Source organism: Diadema setosum, chromosome 3 (assembly GCF_964275005.1).
Source record: "Diadema setosum chromosome 3, eeDiaSeto1, whole genome shotgun sequence".
In the NCBI taxonomy this organism is placed as follows: Eukaryota; Metazoa; Echinodermata; class Echinoidea; order Diadematoida; family Diadematidae; genus Diadema; species Diadema setosum.
Window position 1 is genome coordinate 15,720,169 of NC_092687.1, and position 20,067 is coordinate 15,740,235.

Sequence of the window (20,067 nt, forward strand, 5' to 3'; positions counted from 1 at the left end):
GAGGCTCTGAAGTACAAATACTATTCAAGCACGTATTCTCTATAAAGCTATTCTAGCTGCGTAATGAATGGTACAAAAAAGGGAAGTAAGCCATTGGACTATGGAGCAACAACAGTGAAGGGATTATCAGATTAAACTAAAATTCAGCATGGTCTAGCATCACATTCTGTCCGTGATTAATACCAACTTTGATAGCAGTGACATCCTTTCAAAAATTATTAGAGATGAAAGTGAAAAGTGTACAAACGATTTCCAGGATATGAAAAGGGGCCTCTAAGACATACCTGGTCACACTATACAAATAACAAGTTGTGGAAAAGTATTAAAAAAAACACTTACCCATTCATTTTATGATCGTCATTTCTTCGTTCCCAAGCGATGGCATCAAAGCATGCAATCGAGGAATGCGTCGCTACTAGTCAGTCCCATCAAAGGCGGTGTACATATCAAACTCCCTTCAACTCATCTTCTTTCAACCTGACGTGTGTGGTCAGTGGATTCAAGCCTAACATTTCTATGCTATGGACCGAGGAGTCGGGAAGGAAACTGAATTCCTTGAATTCGCATCAGGTAACACTACCTGACAACTCATTTGAGAGGTTTGAAATGATCACTGTTCCGCCTCAAGGCTTGCATGGGACAGAGCAAACCTTTACGTGCATTGCTATCGGTGACTCGTTGATGACTGGGGCGTCGGCAGTTGAAATCGTCATTTTGCCTATACCAGGTTTGTGAAACTTTACCAATTCAGTCTTTCTGAATGATCACATATAGTATAATAATATGACTAGTTGTTCTCTAGGATTACAATAGATTTACACAATATAATATTTCAGTATGTTTTGAATCACTCGTCCCGAGGAACTTTAAAGTAGGCCTATGGTGAACGAGAAAAAAAAAGACGATATTCATTAACAAGGCAATTTAAACATTTCTGGCAGCTTAAGTCTCTAGGAATATGAATAATTAACTTTCAGAAGGTAAAAACGTCTCCAGAACGACGGATAGATGGTGTTTTGAGACCTTTTTTAGACCACCTGAACCCGATCTGACAGCAAAATTTTAGTGACCAAGATTATGACGTCACGAACTGTGCGCTGTGCTACGCACTCCATCAAAACAGTGAGATCCGTCTATGGAGGGCCGTAGCGGACGTGGTTCGTTTGGGGCATACGTATGGAGAGGCAGCTGCATACGTATGCCCGTTTCCATGCATACCCCAAACGAGTTGTGTCCGCAGCGACTTTCCATATCCATATCGACTTTGCCACTGTCACTATCAGTGCAATTGTCACTGTCATCACTCAATTTACTCTCGACATCAAACTCAAAGTCTTTCCGTGCAATATAAGGTAAAGATTGGACGTTTTAATGTATCAACCGAGAAAGCAGATGCGACTAAAGACAGGCGAGATATTGCATCCGCTCACCAAGAAATACGTGCTTTATGAATGGTGGCCTCGATGTCCCGCTGCACTCGTAAAAGGTTTTGTTCATTTCGTGACGTCATATTTTAGGGCTCGAAAAATACGGCTGTTCCGGAGCGAATATCGGTGAAGCAAATCAGTCAGTTTTAACTCTCCATTTCTCAGTGGCGCGAATATCTTTTAATAAGTCACATTAAAAATCTGTGTTAGGAGACATTTCCCTCTGCTTTGACACCTTCTTTTATATGATTTTCTTGGTTTTAATGTCTCGTTCACCATACATTAATTTGATCGAGTAATTCTGGGGTCATCCAACAAGACCGACACCACGAGTCATACAGCCCACGAGTTCAGCATTGAAAACAGGTCCATGAGGCATACAGCTCACGAGCCATACAGCCCATGAGTTCCACACTAGGTAAAATAAAGCCAATGAGTTCGACACTAGGTAAAAACAACACGAGTTCGACAGATAATGTCGGTCTCATGGATATTGTTAGCTTATAGTCGAACTAATGGGCTGTATGACTCGTGAGCTGTATAACTCATGGGCTGTATGACTCGTGAGCTCTGTGACTTGTGGTCTGTATGACACGTGGGTGTCGGTCTCGTGACTTGCACCCGTAATTCTGAGTAGATTAACCTTGCCATGTGCGTACATATGTTAATTAAGCCTTTCAAACATATGCGTGAACATTTCCATTCATTTCACTATTTACTAATACTTAGTAAAGGTAAGGAAAAACCTAAACGTTTCGCTTACATAATGGTCAGTTGCCCGCGTCTTTCTTCTCACTCACTTTGTCACTATTTCAATCAAACAAGGGCAAACATTTTCATCCCACCAGACGATCTGACAAATATCAGTTATATAATCCTAAAACGGTGATGGCTCTGAAATCTTCGGACACACCGGACCTCATATTTGGAACTCTCTTCCTTCGGAAATTCGAAGTTTAAAATAAATGTACTCTTAAGGGATGTTGCTCTCTGGATATCAGTAATTTCATTGACATTGTTAGTGTGTGATACACGCAATTATTTCGTAGATATATCGCCAGTAATCATGTAACCGACCATGAACTGTATTAACTTTTCGCCTGTACCTGATTGGTAAGAAAATATTTTGTCATATGTGTCTCTGTACAATTTTAGAAAAACATGTTCACGTTGGTCTCATCGTTGGACTAGTAATTGGTGTACCTATTGCCATAGCCATCCTATCTCTTCTTGTTGGAAAGCTTCTGCAAAAATACTATCCGGACTACCTACGAAGAAAAGGTGTGAAATTCTTTTTAATTGTTGGATACTTTTATTTGGCCTAACTTATCGATATGAATAACAGTGCTGTCGATCTGCATCAACACAAAACCCGTGAAAGTCAGTTAGTTTAACGTTACGATAGCTACAACGCATTAGTCTACTCTTCGAATAAGTGTAATACAAAAATTGTTCTTTTCAATCAGTTCTGTATAATGGTTTTGTGAAGGGATACACGGGATATATTAAACTAAAACATGCGAGCAATTGGAGATTCTACAATGTTAGATACGTAGACAAATCAAACCTGTCAATTTCAGAGCTCATTGGAAAATCAGTACTAATTTTGTTCCACTGTTGATCTTATGTTTTGCAGGATGTGGCTGTAATCCCTCCTGGCGTAGACCAAGAGCTCAAGTACAACTTCGTGAGGAAGAAGAATTAATGAGTATGAGAAATTAGTGTAACAATATTAATTAAACCTTTGCTAGTATACACTATAATATTCCTGTGTCACATTGTTGTTCATTATTAAAAGAAATGTAATGTAGAGTTTATTGCTGTCAAGGTCCAACAGCAACCAGTTCCAGAGATACTAGGTTTTACTGCGTGGTTAGTTTTTTGTTTTTATGAAGGCGTTTCGGTGTGCTCCCATATTCATTTCATACATTATGAATTTACAACAAAGGGCTAAGATTAAAAAAAAAAACAAACTTGTAATTCGCACTGGATTTCTTGAACGAATATGTCTTAAATTACCACCCATGTCTTAGTAATGAAGCGAACATTTGGGGTCCTCTCTCTTTCTGTCTGAAAATAGAAAGGGCACGCTGGTAAAAGTCATTTTGTCAAATTTCCTATGTAAAAGGAATTTTTATCAGAAAACAGCTGTGCGCATACTTGACTGCACTTTGACTCTATACAGGGTGTATCAAAAAAGCTACTACACTTTTGAAAAAGAAATGTCTAAATTACATTTCAAAATATTTTGAAGATTTTTTTCACATTTATGGATGCCCAATAGTCTCATCTATCAAGTGCAATCAACAACAACAAAAAAAATATTCACGCTTGACTGAACACTGATGCTCTTTGTCCAGAGTGTGAAAAATGACTTGCGCCAAATTGAAAGAAGATGGAATATTCAGTCAGCGGTCCAAATAAGTGCTCCTATTCAAACAAATTGCCTTTTTGCTTAAAGCTTGGATTATGTTATGATAGTCTGAGATTTTTTGTCAGTTTTATCGTAATCATAATGATTTCATTTCTAAGTCAATTGGTGAGAATTAGAGTGTGTAATTACTTCAAGATCTTTAAAGCACAGTTTTCACAATACACGGACACATCAATACCATATGCCAGTTATTCATTAATGTGGTAATGGTACCAAATTCATCAACATTCAAATCATTCATCACATTAATCAATCAATTGATTGACCAATCAATCAACCAATCAATCAATCAATCAACCCATCAATACACCAACCGATATATCAGTTAGTTGGTCATTGAGTCGTTCAATTAGTGAATCAACTCAATAATCAATTCATCACTTTACAATCATTGAAATAATTAATCGGCTGATTGAATGAATAAATTAAACAAATAAATCAGTTTTCCAAACATTGATTAGCCTTTAAGCCACGGGAGGGGGGGGGAGTGATATTCACTATGTCGATCTGCTACTTTTTATAAAACATGCATACAATGGTGACTGAGTGATTGTTTGATTGATTGATTAAATGAATGATTGATTGATGGATTGATTGATTGATTAATTGATTGATTAATTATCTAATTGATTGATTTATTGAATGCTTGATTGATTGGATTGATTGCATTGATTGAATGATTTAAGGATGCATTAAATTTGTACTTTTCTTCTTGACTGAGTGACTGGCATGTGGGTTCGATATGTCTGTGCATGATTTGTGATAACCGTGCTTACAAGACCTTTCGTAACACAATGGATTCATTTAAAACGTGACAGAGAATTGCCGGAAAATTCCTAAACTATCATAACATAATCAAAACTGTGAGCAAAAGAGAAATTTATTTAAATGAGAACACCAATTTGGGCTTCTGGCTGAATTTTCAATCTTCTTTCAATTTGGCGCATGTCATTTTTCGCACTCTGGACAAAGAGCGTCAGTGTTCAGCCAAGCGTGAACAAAAAAAAAAAAAAATGTTTTATTGATTGCACTTGAAAGATTTCACTATTGGGCATCCACCAATATGAAAAAAATCTTCCAAATAAATGGAATTTAGACAATTTTTTTTAAAAGTGTAATTTTTTTTTTTGATAGACCCTGTAGAGTGAGGCCAGGCCAGCTAGCATTCTTTCCTGTGGAGCTTTTGGGATTATCCACATATAATTCGATCATTAGCTGTCAAATGCTTGATTCTTATGAGAGTATTATGTACTTAACATTCTTTGGAGTGATGGAGGAAGCAGGGGTGGGAAACGGGGGTATGGGGGATGACAACAAATCATCTTTGTAAACAAAGTGCATAAAAGCGTATACAAAGTCACAGAAACAATAAAGCATGAGTTTATTCGACTCAAATTTTCGGCGTCCTACGCCTTCTTTAGGAGTCTGTACAATGATACGCATTGTCAAGACATTGTCAAGGCATTGTGAAATATTTTGCTCACAACTGACAGGGCAACTAAGAAATGAATTGAAATTTCGTGTGAGTTTACACATTTGCAAATATGTAAATATTTCTGTTATGATTACCTTTAATTGGTGGACATGAGAGAAGACAGAGACGGAAAACGGAAAACAGCAAGCCAAAAAGGAAGAAGACGTCAATTATACCTGTCTTTAATCAATTATTTTCACACCTCACTAACGTTTGCAAAACCAAAAAATCTGCATCTTTTTTGATGTATCATTTGAAGATCTGAATATAAGAACGACCCAAGTCCAATTTTTGGCCAAATTTAGTTTGACATGGGAAATTGTAGCTTATGCATGGACTCATCTTGTGTATAAATGATAAATCCTAATTACCCCCAGAAATGCCTGAAATGAATGAGTTAAATCATATATGAATGTAAGAATGAAGGACTTGGGTCATTCTTACATTCCTATTATAGCGCCCTCTCTCGTCCTTCTCTCATCTCTATAGTAGAATATCATGTATATGATTCAAAGAACGACCAAAGTCCATAATGATTCAAAGAACGACCCAAGTCCATCACACAAAATGGCCTCTCCACAATTAATGTAAATGGTTATTGTCATAATAATATTATGTTCTAATTTGTATATACAATGTTGCCTTCGCATCACAGTTAAATAGAATATTATTGGACAAATAAAAAAGATATGAAGTTTTTTTTTAAAGTTTACTCAAAATGGTCTTCCATGGACTTGGGTCGTTCTTATATTCAGATACTCATTTTTTAGTTGATAACACAAAAAAACAACTGAAACAGTCGCTTTTGCAAAGGAGATTTTTTTTGTTTCTTCAGAGGGAGAACCCAATTAACAACTTGATATTTGTAACGCATGAACACAATGGACAACCTTCCGCTCCTTCTTACAAAACTTCTAGATTTATTCACTGCTTTAATGAGATTATTGTTGCAGAAAGTCCGATTGCATATGTTTTTCCATCCGGCATAATAAAGATAGGTTGAAAAGTGTTTGGGCTGAAGCCTCGTCAGCAACTACATAAATTTCCTATTATGCTTCTAGTTACATTACAAAGTAAGTCAGGCGCATAGCTCTGGGTATATTCAAGCAATGATAATAATGACAATAAATATACATGCACGTGGCTATTTATCAACACAATAAATTGTGCAGTGCACTTCAACGGGCTTAGAGGGAGGCAGTCATAAAAGATTTTAAGGTACTGGTAGTTAAGAAGAGTAAACAATTAGACCTTTCACCAATTTCTACGCAAAGGAACGTACGTTATTTAGAAATGATAATAAACTTATGATAATAAATGATCGTGCAAGAAGCTGCAAAATGGTGCAATGTAGGGCAAAAGGCCCGAATCATGGGTTAAAGTAAGCACCTTAAAAAAAAAATAATAAGTGTTGCGAAATGTAAAGGTTGTCAAACGAGTATGACTTTGGCAGGACAGGGTAGAAACGGGGGGGGGGAGGAGGGAGGGCCGCGGGGATGTTTGTGACATACCATGCTGTAAGAGGGTCAGAAATTTGACTACATCTGTAACCTACCTTTGAAATTAATCAAAGATTTGATGAAAATGATTTATACTTTCATATTCAAATCATTTCCAACTAAATTGTACACCATACAGCTATTACTCATATCAGTGATAGTGTTATCTGATAATATATAGTTTTCGATCAGTGGGATTTTTTTTTAACACAAAGTACTTGCGTACACATAACTATACACAGTCTGTCTCTGTACGCAATTACAAGTGTGTAGCTTCGAATACCAGCGTACACACAGCACGAATGTCAAGTTTCCATCGCCTCTACACGCATTAATTGGGTCACTAGTCGTAAGTGAGCGTACGCGTAACGAGCAGAACTTGCCGGGCAATAGACCGGCTTACTGATAGGCCTATATGCACAGATCTTTAATTTTGCACACGGCCGCAACCTTGGTCAAACAAAGGATACGAGCCTGCAACGTCGGCTGCGGCTGCAGCCGTCCCCGACACGTCCTCATAGACTTATCTGTATGTTGTATACATGTGTGCGATGCTGCTCAACTTCGACTTTACCTCCTGGCATTCCGTACGGGTCTAAATCAATTCCCAACCTTAGATGAGGGGCAATTCTGCTGTGATCAAACGCAATTTGTACTATAGTTTTGATTTTGTTGAATTTTGGTTTCGATTTTGTCTTCAGTAGTTTCTGAAAATGGGTGGAAAACACTGCTGCTACGGAACATGCAACAGTATGACCGCCTCACTTCATACTTCAATGATTTCAAGCATGATTGATTGTAAAATCTAAACCTCTCAGAACTTTTTTCCCGGGGGGGGGGGGGGGGTGTAGACAACGAATCTCTCATGATCGATATGTTTCAAAGGATTTTTTTTTAAGTTAGACTCAGACTGATTAGACTTCATGAAATAGAATGACGATTTTGACCCATTTTTTTATTAACAATATGGGCCTAGCCCTAGATAGACTAGATCTAGAGTAGATCTAGACGTAGGATAGACCTAAAAACAAAAGCAGTGATAGACCTACCCTCCCTGACATTCGCAGTAGGCAACATTTATTTCCCCCGTTGACTTATTAATCACGACCCAGGTCTGGTAGGTTGGTTTGTTGAGGTATGTCCGGTCCTTTTACGTCAGCCTATCCTCACCAAGGATAACACAAACAGGGCTCGTGTCCGAAACCTCATTGAACTTCAGGCTTGAAACATTCCAATCCGCGAAAAGACGGTAGTCCTCAAATGACTTGTATCCCTTTAGCTTTTTCCGGTCATAGACAGCCCGATTGATGATCAGGTAGTTGAACACGTCAAAGAGTCCAAAATATGGAATACTCTCGAAGTTGGATGTAACCCAGCGAGCTTGGTAGGATCGGAGAACGAGCAGCCTACCCGAGCGAGCTTCTCCTGCAGTGACCGGCCCGTGTCCGCCGGGAGAGGTCGGGATCGATGGGCAAATCCAAATCGGCTACGGCAGTTGCAAGTTTGATGAGTTTCTCCTTGTTGTAGCCGCTTGTGCTCACACCTCTATCCCTCAAATACTAGTACACAGTTAATTCCTTAACTGTCCAATCCTTCCATGGCTTGCTCGAACTTTGGCTAGAACTTGAAGCTGACGCCATCACAAAGTAAGATTAGGGCCTATAACAAACGTAGACAATACACGCGTGAATGCAAAAACAATGTGGCTCGCGCGTCTGCGTTTATTTCGCTTGCCCGACATAGTTACAATCACTAGGGTTGCGTGGGGTTGACGTCATTATGCAGATCATTAGTAAACCGGTCTATTACCCCCGATGACATATTATTCCCCGGCTAAATACTGGTACTGGTTATGCCCCTGTCACACTTTGCCGGATAAGGCAAATGCATGGGGAACGATTACGGTTTGTTCTTGTTTTTTATTTTCATCCATTGATATCCTTTAAAATGCGTTTTATATCGTTTTTATCCCTTGGATGGACGTTTATCTTCCGGTGATATCCGTCAGAGCGGCAAGAAAATTGTGTGCATGGAAAAAGTGTTTCTCTCTCTCTCTCTCCATCTCTCCCTCCCTTTCTCTCTCGCCGAACACGGATAGCGCAATCTTGCCCTTGACTGATGGTTGTACGTTTTCTCCTGTATCTGTACTGTAATTGGTGTTTTCCACGCGTATCAATCCACTAAGCGTCCAGTAGAGTCCTTTGCTGCAAGAGATGGAACGGATGGAACGGCTTTGCACAGCACATCAAAAGCATACGCAAGGTTCTCTGACGTTCGATGTACGCCTCATGCTTCTTCCATTTGTTTCTTGTGCGTCTTGTCCTGTTGGCTTTCGGTTCATATTCATTTCTCATGCGCACGTCCACTGTCCTTTACACAATTGCTCCAGGTGCGTTTTGTTCGATCCCTTCACCGTGCATGTACGCTCCTCTAAAACGGAAACACTTTGTCCATTGGATTGACGATTTGAACAATGGATGAGCAAAATATCGCACGTTTCTTGTACGGTGAGCCTATCCGGCAAAGTGTGACAGCGGCTTGCGTGGAAAGGTTAGAGTAAAGATTAGGGTTATCAATAGGATTAGGCTTAGGGATGGAGTTGGGTTAGAGTTAGGATAAGGTTCAGGATCAGGCTTATGGTTTAGGTCAGGGGAAGGGTCTAGGATAATTGCCCAGGGGGTAATTGCCCCAGGCCCAGCAAAACATGGTGTTCTTACGCATTAGCATATCAGCACTGAGGATTTCCCACTTTTCAATCCAAGCATAAGCACACGCTTGTTTGGTGATTTGAAATTTTGTTATTGGTGAAAGTAGATAATTTGAGATACCAACGACATATATATTTCAATTCGTGAGATAGATTAATTTAGTATATGAAAAAGTATCGCCTGTGGGCGGGGGTGGGGTTCTTATCGTACTGTACGAGCGAAAACCTTTTGTTGCGTTTGCAGATTGAAATGAGTTTTTGTTCTTGAGATGAAATTGCTGGCTTTTTGGCCAAGATAATGTAGTATTTCTCCCACACACCCTGGTTGCGAGCTGTGTCTGTCTGTGGGAGAAATGCTGCATCATCACACAAAAGAAAATGAATTATCCACAATTAAGATTTATTTATGTAATGTATCATTTCTCTCTTTATTGCACATCCCCTTTCATGTAGTGGCGCCTACCTCAGTTTTGCTTACAAAGGAACAAGTACAGCAATGTCAAGAAGAGCTGAAGGCGCATTATCGTAAGTCAAGATGCAAGGTCACAGTGGATCCATTCAGCTTTATGGAACATGTTGATTTGGCTAGAATTGATATCAATTTGAGTCAAACAGACGTGCAAAGCGGACGTAAGACACCAACAACATACGGGGAACTTTTGACCAGTGTTTCAAAGCGCATTTTTCTCCAGGGTGAGAGAGGTATCGGCAAAACAACTCTTTGTGCCAAGATTGCCTGGGACTGGAGCCATGGGAGAATTCTACAGGATCTGGACATGGTGCTCCTAATTCCTCTTCGAGATGTCACAGACGCCAAGAGTGTTAGTTGTATTGTAAAAAGATATCTCTCTGATTCAAATACAGCAACACCGAACCAGATAGACAACTACATCTCAACAAGTCAAAATAAAGTTCTCCTTGTGCTTGATGGTTTCGATGAGTACCACGGAAATATGTGTGAAAACAACAGAAGTGAGGTCATTCGCATTTTAGAATTAGAGCAATACAAGTCTTGCAAGGTAATTGTTACCACACGACAATGGGAAGAAGATGAACTATGGAGAATTTTCCGTTTTAGCGAAAATTACATTTTTGTTAGCGTGGAAGGATTTAACAAGGAGAATCTATCAACCTATATCAGGAGGTACTTTCAAGAGAAGGATGCTCTTTCAGAGAGCTTGATTACTTTCATGGAAGAAAATTATGTCGTCCAGAAGAACATGGCCCCGTTCCCCATCTACTGTATTATGTTTTGCCTCATGTGGAATAATCTAAATGAAGAGAGACGGAAAGAAACGCAAAAGGTACAAACTAACCCCCAGATATTTGAAGAAATTATCTCTTTTCTGACAGAACATTACACTTTAAAAGTATGTGAAAATCCACAGGACCAAAATGCCATTGAGCAATTGAAGGGTAAAGTTGGAAGGGCAATTCAAGACATAAGTGAGATTGCGCTGAATGGCTTACTGGACAGGAAACTTTCATTTCGTGAAGAACATTTCAGAGATTGTCGTGATGCCATGGAAACATCCTGCAAAGTCAGATTTTTAACAATGGAAAGAGAGGTCGACATTCCATCCTTCTTTGTGTCAACGGTTTCGTTCCCCCACAAATTCTTTCAAGAATATGTTGCAGGGTTTTACGTGGAATATCTATTCACCAATGATCGCGCCAAATACGACGACCTAAAAGAAACACTTCTCAGTCGACACGAAGAGTTCCGTTACCTACTGTACTTCACCTCATCTTTAGGGAATGAGCTAGGTCTTGATGTCCTTGGCAGCTTGATAGAGTGCTCTACGCAGGATTACTGCGTTGACGTTGCTTTCGAATGTCATACTGAGGAGGCCGCCAGAGCAGTGGGGAAACGATGGAAAGAATACGAAGTGTCACCGGATACGCCAGAACATACAAAGTCAGGAATTGCGTTCATGGTACACTGTAATCAAGTGGTGAGTGATACCAAGGAGGTTCTATACATTGGAGTTCCAACTGGCTGTAATTATTCAAACAGTTGTCAGATTTCTATTGATGTACAAAGGAATTCCACAGGTCCACTTGTGCCTTTGATGATCGATGTTCCTTGCCGCCGTCTTGCTGAGCATTCTGAAGATTAATTTTGAAAGTTATCATAATGTTGGCAATATTTTGCTTATCTATTTATTAAGTGAAATGAAATTTCAATTAATGATTAAGCATGTAAAACAAAAGACAATTCGGTCCAGAAATTTGCGAAAAAGTGTGAATCAGAGCTGTATCGTGTGAAAATGTTTAAAACTGTACCACCCTAGAAAGCTGGTTTTATCACTTTTCCGCTTAGTTTCCGCAAATGAAACTAATATGGAATAATCGTCAAGTAAAATTCTTTATTGATAGATATATCAGATTAGTGCCCAGGTATGCCCAGTCGAGTAAGTTTCATCTTCATTTCAGCATTTTTTTTGCTCAATTTCTATTCGGGCATCCTCATGTCTGTACCAACTACCTTTTATAAGAAGGGATAGCGAAAAGTAATTACCATCACAAAGAAATATCTTCCTTTGAAAGTGGCTAGTGATTATGCAATGAGACACGAGTCAATTGTCTTCCTATCTGCCCGGCAGATCCTGTTTGGCACATGCTTCAAATATTTTTGAGCGGCGGCTTCGAACATCTAGCAAAGGAAATAAGACGGTTGTGACACCATTCTCTAGAACCTCCTTGGTGATACTGTGTTGATGTCGATTTGAAAAGCGACAGAATAAAGCTTTTGTAGAATGGCGATGAAATTCTGGCTTCTGAGTGTCTTTATCCTTCCCTGTGTGAGAGTGGATGCAAAATCCTCAACCACCGTTTACAGCGGTATTAAAGGCTGTCGTGGAACAGGAATGGGAATTTGGAGATACAAATACTCGTCAAAGTTTAATATCCAAAAAGTTTAAACTGATTTCATAACTATCATAATGACGGAGTTGGATGATGAAGTAAAGTAGGCCCCTACGAGTCTGTCACCTCGATAGCTACTGTTGTGTCTTGCTAGGTAGAAACTTGATTTTTATTACCTTTCCTGGGGAGCGTAATACAACCGTTGCAAGTTCGAATAAAATCAGACTAAGGATAAACGTAACAGATTGCAAATTGCTACTCGTAGTAACCACAGGCATTTAATAGTGAATTACGATACAAAGAATGGACATATCTTATCAATCTCTTTGCTCTGATTTGATCACTTCCAAAAAAAAGGGGTCTGTACATTTTACCACATCACTCCATTGTGGATAATTGCCTTTTACTTCTATCAATGAATGCTCCGTCCCATTAGCAATCGTTGCGTATTGACGAAAGGAACTGTGGACGAACTCTTGCACGTGAATTGGCGAAAGGGATGTGTTCCAGTTCTGTCCTGCAGAAGGTAACAACTGGCGTGAAATTACACGCAGACTTCTACAAGGTCCTCAGCGAACAGGCTTCGAAATGTAAGGTACGTTCTTAGATAGTCACGGTAGTTGTATAAGACGATTGTCATATCTATCATAACAGACCGAAGTCGAAGTGTTTACATTCAGTATTTTATATACTGAATGTAACATTTTCAGTGGTACAAATTACTGTGGTAAAAATGCGAAACGGGGGAAACGCTTATATGTGGGTAAACGTCAAGTATCTCAAACAGGGAGTTCCACCTGAGAAAGTACTAGAATTGAAGAACTTGCCCAATCGTGTTTGCTACTTGATATTCTCGATTGCATCGATCACATTATATCGGACCACAGCTGCATTCATCGCGCGCGAGCCACTGCTTGGATACGATTTAATCATCACGTATGTAAGGACGCTCTACATTGGGTTACCCACTATGGCAGTGCATCTCAACCAGTGGGTCGCGATGTCTTCCTAAAATGAAAATAAAAAAGATTTGTATTTGCATTGTCTATACATGAAACTCGGCCTCAAAGAAAGGATGTAGGAGCCAAAGTGGGTATGGGGTTAAAAGAGATGAAAAGCGGGGCACTAATGTACGGGGAGGGCGCTTCAAGAATAAAAGACGGTAACCGACTTTTATCAATTCACGCTTTTGATCTTAACGTACATGTACTACAAAACAAATCGTTATCCACAAATCACCCCAGCCAGATTTTTTCTTGTTGTTATTCTATTTGTAATTGCTTTTTTTTTTCGTAGAAGTTTCCGATGTATGGAAGCATTTTTTCGAATGGTGAAAGATGAATTTTGGGCCCTTTAAAGTAACATGCTAGCATATATTCTTACTACTATGTGTATACGTTATGTCCTCTCACTTGGAAGATGTTAGTACAGATATCAATTTTGTATAAAATTCAAAGAGAACATTTGAACTAAAATATTCTGAGCTCAAATTCTGGTCATTCCTATAAAACAATGAGAACCAAATTGTGAATAGCGTCAGTCATTAACGAAAAAAAAAATGTGACATTCAAATTCAAAGTTAGCAGTAAATCTTTTTTTCTTTTTGCTGCAAGAACATTGCTAACGCTATGTTATTCAGCCTGGATAAACTGTCAGAAGGCTGTGACTGAAGTAACAAAATCGTTATTGTGGCCTCATAATCTATAATTATGAAAATCATCTCGTAATAGACATTGTAGCAATGTACTAGTATTCACTGCAAAGACAATCTTGTGAGTTTGAAGTGCGCCTGTACATTGATGGTGAGATGTTAGAGGAAAGTGACATAAAACTGGCCACTAAACTTTGGCTCGTCAGATTGTCTCTTTATAAAAATAAAAAAAATAAAAAAAAAACTGCTCCGACTTTTTTTTTCTGGTAACACGTAAGTTATGATAGGCTCTGGTTAAAACTGAAAAGGCCGTGGGACGGGTAAAACGGACCCACGTGTATGGGCAATACTGACCACTGTGGTTCGTAAGTACTCCTTATTCTATAGATCAGACATTTATGTGGATATGGCACCTGTCTAGCAATCAGCAGGTTCTGGGTGTGAATCCTATCAGAGCATGTTAATAATTCTTGTTTATCAAATGGCTAGCAATACATAAAACACTGAATAACCGATGTTTACTTTACGTCGATAAAGGGCAAACTGTCAATCAGCCTGTAATTACAACACCACGCAGTATTGATTTTAAAAAACAAACAGTGTACATATATTACATCAGTTCTAGACAAACGTAAGTTTGCCTAGAACTGGTGTACTGTATGTACAATCGCTTACATGAAGATAACCAGGTCTCCCGTCAACTGGACAGACACCTTGGCAAGATCGACCGGGTGGGCAACGTGACACTTTAAGTTTTCCCGGCAAATTTCGCATTTTTTTTTTCAGTCAAATTCCTTATTGCTGCATTAAATTTAGCAAAATCTAAAGTAGTTGACATGTTCGGTATTTCAATTTGACGATCTCTTCATTCAGATTCATCTTGGAGCATTCGAATTACTTTTAACTTCATTCTAATTCACATTTTTTCAACTGAAATTCGTAAGATAAGCACCATTTCATTACTCGTTCATTCAGTTCAAAATGATATAGTCACGTGATCACGTCAATTCGAATTCATTTTGGGGCATCCAATTTGACATCTTTTGCAGTCAATTTAGCACACATGTTTATGCTTTGGATGTGTCTTTATTTCTTTTTCACCATAGTTATTGTTTTGTAAGTATCATTACATATCATATTTTCGTATTCATTGTAGAGATTTTCGCAGCAGTTTTTTTTTTTTCAATGTGCTTATTGAGTCTCTTAGTCCGAAGATGTTATGATCATCAAAATGTTCCTAGAATTCTTTCTCTGCGGTCTTCTTGTGATATACGTCTGTATCTAACTTGTGCTGTCATTACTGTAAGAAGATGAAGTCAATCTGATGCAGTATTAACACATGAACGCCTATAATGATATGTACGAAAGAAAAGGGGCGTTACAGACGACAGAACTGTCACCAACTCGAGTTATATAGGGTTGAAATATGATACTTTTACTGCTTAACAGTGTGTATGGATAAAACAAAAGTCACTTGGAAATACACGTTTAAATATTATTGCCTTTTAAACAAAAAATATGAAGCAAATTTGGATGAAATGTTTGACTGCCAATTCGAGAAATTGAATGACTCAAATACCCTTTTTGGCGAGTGATGGCGAATTTGAATTAACGTAGAGTACAAGCCAAAATGAATGCCCTATGTACGAATTCGAAAGCCACATGTGCAAATTTCATTTGACGAAATGCTAAATTGAACAAACAAATTGCATTTTTGAAAGACAAACTGTGCTATAACGAGGATTTTTTTTTTTTTTTTTTGCTAAACTGAATGAACCTTCTATCAAATGGACTGACAAAAGTGTGAAATTGGCTGGGAAAATCTATATTATCTTAAAGTATAAAGGCCGTGTCACACCATTCCGGGCAAGCTACGCGGGCCTGTGGCGAGGAGGTAGTTTCCAGCACGTAGAAGATTTTCAGCGGGCGAACAAGAATGTTGGCAATTTTCATTCATGCCTTGTCATAACGTACGGGGGAACTTCTGCGGCTTGACTTGCGGGGAAACAAATTTACTCCCCGGAGCACTCCGCAGTTGGTCCGCACCTGACAGTATCTAGCGCGTAGTTGCCCGGAGGTGCTCACGCAAGTCCGATGTAACCGCAACCAAGTTTTGAGCATGACCAAAACTTTTTTCCGGGTGAGTCGCGGGAATGTCCGTAGAGGTCCACGCAGAACGCCAGTAGGAGACCCTTAGCGGCAGTACTTCCCAGGCAATTCCCACGCAGGTACTTCGCAGTCCCGTATGCAGCCAAGATAATGAAATTCTGTGCGATTTCAGCCATTCCATTAGAGGAATTCCTTCACTGAGTTGTCAGCCCCCACGCGACTGGTACAAAGGTTACACAGTATACTCGCAAGTATAACGCGTCCAGCAAGTAAGACACATGCGCTGACTCGCACAAATCCTTTTCCGCCCTCAGGAATGTCCGGTATGCTAGAAAATCCCTATACGTAACAAGCCCGAGTAGCTTGCCCGGAAAGGTGTGACAGGACCTAAACACGGTTGCGGGTAAAATAATATGCGTGCGCACCTCCGGGCGACTACTTTTGAGATACATGCTAGGTACTGTCATGTGCGGATCATCTACGGGGACCTCCGGGTAGTCAAAATTGTTCTTTGCAAGTCGCAAGCAAGGCTGGTGTGACACGGCCTTAAACACGGTGTTGCGGGTAAAAAAATATATGCGTGCGCACCTCCGGGCGACTACGGTTGAGATACATGCTAGGTACTGTCATGTGCGGATCATCTACGGGGACCTCCGGGTAGTCGAAATTGTTCTTTGCAAGTCGCACGCAAGGCTTGCCCGGAAAGGTGTGACACGGCCTTTACGTTCTGAATAAGAAGTGACCATGATCTTTAAAGGGGAAGGCTAGTAACTGATCAGTGGGAATCAGTGGAAATGCTGGAAGATGATTGTTCCAATCCTTATGGGATTCATTCAAGAGTTCATTGTATATCTATTGTTGTGTGAAAATGATTTGCTTCAGAACGGTCTCATATTCACGTAATGTGCAGATTAATGCCCCGTCACTGACCAGGGACGTTAACCTGGAAGCATTAAACTGCACATTACTTGAATATGAGACCATTCTGAAGCAAATCATTTTCACACAACAATAGATATACAATGAACTCTTGAATGAATCCCATAAGAATTGGAACAATCATCTCCCAGCATTTCCACTGATTCCCACTGATCAGTTACTAGCCTTCCCCTTTAAGAAACAAGAAATGTCGCTATCGCGACTGGTTACGCCTCTGCCATAATGCAGGATTTTCCTAATAGGTCTATAGTACAAGTGGACAATGTGTGATGACAGTTTCACATGATTTGCAAAATATTAAAATGACATGTATGTCACAAATGTATTGAATGTTCACCTTCCTTGACCTACAACGTAGGCTTAACCCCTTCCCGTGGGAGCAACTGATATACGGGTACCTGGTATACCAGGTCCCCAAGATGAAGATATGAGTGCCTGCTTTCTTGGCCTAAATTCATGTTTCGTTGTGTTAAATTGCCCAGAAAAGTGGGTTTGATAAAAAGAGCAGAGTTTATTCTATCTGTTTTGGTTCTTTTCCTGTTTGAAAAATGCGTATTTCACAGTATTATTTACTTTTTTCTGATCTAGTTTTCGCTTAATTCGTACGAGCATGTACATAGCCACCAAGGCTGAGATCAGTTAGATTTTCGCGTTCGCTGACCCCAGTCATTCCAGTCAGGTGCCTGGTTTTGTGTAGAACACGAAGATTGTGTGAGCTCATCAGCGCACGCTCTATTCATACCTCGCACCCGATCGATATTTCCATTGTTCACTGGCACATGTAGTTGACCGTGGAAAGGGGATACAATGTACTTCTTGACTGCCTTCAAACAGGTGGATTACCATCCTGTTGGCCTCTCTGTCGACGGGCAAAAAGAATCCCATAGGAAAGAAATCAGCCTGCCGCATACTGCTGTGGATGCCTTGCCGCAGACAGGCATCATTTTCACATGCAAATTAGCTGCTGCCGCAGACTTGCCGCGACCTTGCAGCATACTCTTCCAGGCCAGTGAGGGAGGCTGGAGAGTCTGCGGCAGATCTGCGGCAGATCTGCGGCAGCATTTTAAAAATAATTAGAGGTTGTGGCAGATCTGCGGCAGATCTGCAGCAGACTGTTACTGATGAATATTCATAAGTACGATTTCAGGAAGAGGTTGTGGCAGATCTGCGGCAGATCTGCGGCAAGGTTCCTACAGGTATGCAGTAAGTAAGCGGGGAGGCTGCGGCAAGTCAGCGGCAAGTCAACAGGAAAACTGCTGCAAGTCAGCGGCAAGTCTGCAGCAGACTCCTAAATGACCTAACCTACATCGGAAAGTATGCGGGAAGGCTGCTGCAAGTAAGCGGCAGGTCTGCAGCAGACCCTAGTATTCTAGACTCTAGTTCTACATACAATTGCAATGCATCACATGATTAATATACCCACAAAAAATTGTAATGTTTTAAGGCACGGTTACTAAACTACAGATTCCATATATCTTATCAGGCCAGCTGAAATATGAAAATATATCCTGAAACACTAGTTGAAGTTTGAATAATGAATATCACAATAGAGTGTACAATTTCTTACACATTTTGAGGTTGAAGTCAAAATAGATACCTTATAGGTTAATGTATTTACTTATTGCCACTAGCTTTTGCATATTAGATCATCTCTCATGAATATTAATAATCAATCTAGAAGCAAATCGTATGCATACTTTTGACGACTTTATGACGTCTTTATTACGTTTTTATGACCAAAAAGAACACACGCATTGAGACAGGTAGAACCCATGTCATATGGAAACATGAAAGTTGAAAAAAATATAGGCTTTGATATGCAGGATTTTTAAAATATTTTGTACATATTCTCTCAATGAAAATTCGTAATTGATGTAAAGATAACAGCAATCAAGCTCCAACTGGAATCTGGATGGTCTCAAAATGAAAATGAATAATGGATATAAGAACCAACAGAAACTACGTTCGAAGTGAAAAACCCGCCTTTATTCATGCACACAAGTGCACGCACACACGCCCGCATACACACACAAATACACACATGCACACACATTCATTTCATTCATTTCATTTCATTTATTTTATTGTCTATGGAAGGGAATGTCTTTATTACTCAAGCAGTAGATACATTATTCATATATACTATAAAGCACACATTTCAAAATAAACACATAAGATAACATATATAGGATCTGTCTGTGGAGACCTTGTTGCAGCCTGTGGTCATAATGTAAAGTGAGCTTGCAAAGTGTTCATTCTTGTGACCTGGTGCGGCAGTATGCTTTTTGACAGTTTACTAAATATACCTAACTGCAATAGTTACCTATTTTAGTGTATTTCTATTACAATCTTGCAGTGCTCACAAAATTGAGAATATTACTACTCCGGCCGGGTTGCAATAGGTAATTTACATGTAGCATGTGTGTGTGGCAACCTTGTCACTGTATGTTAGGGCGCCTGAGTGTCTGTCTGTATGTTAAGTAATCCTGAATTTAAAGTGTCTGTCTGTGGCGACCTTGCCGCAGACTGTACGTTAAGCGAGCCTCAAAGTGTCTGTCTGTGGCGACCTTGCCGCAGACTGTACGTTAAGCGAGCCTCAAAGTGTCTGTCTGTGCCGACCTTGCCGCAGACTGTACGTTAATTAGGTATGAGTGAGCTTGTTGCAGCCTTCCAGCAGACTTCTCTGGCAGCCTTGCGGCAGACTGTTTATAGTATGCGAGAAGTCTGCCGCAAGTTCCTTTCTGTGGCAGCCTTCCCGCAGATCTGCCACAGACTGTTCCTGCCGCATACTAGTATGCGGCAGGTCTGCAGCAAAGCTTGGTTCTGCCGCATACTCCCGCTTACTCTTGCCGCAGACTAAAAAGTATGCCGCAGACCTGCGGCAAGTCTGCCGCAGATCTGCGGCAGACTTTTCTTTTTCTTATTGGATGTCGTTTGGGGGCATGTAAGGCACTCGGAG

At 39.9% G+C, this 20,067-nt stretch overlaps 1 protein-coding gene across 1 annotated transcript; it reads left to right on the forward strand.

Annotated features, from left to right (window-relative positions):
• Nucleotides 1-606: 606 nt before the first annotated feature.
• Nucleotides 607-18,185, forward strand: LOC140246646 (baculoviral IAP repeat-containing protein 1-like). Its single transcript, XM_072325987.1, has 5 exons — nucleotides 607-727; nucleotides 2,583-2,708; nucleotides 3,064-3,135; nucleotides 9,995-11,496; nucleotides 17,943-18,185. Exons 1-5 carry the CDS (start codon nucleotides 607-609, stop codon nucleotides 18,183-18,185), a joined length of 2,064 nt encoding a protein of 687 aa, XP_072182088.1.
• The last annotated feature ends 1,882 nt before the right edge of the window (nucleotides 18,186-20,067 follow it).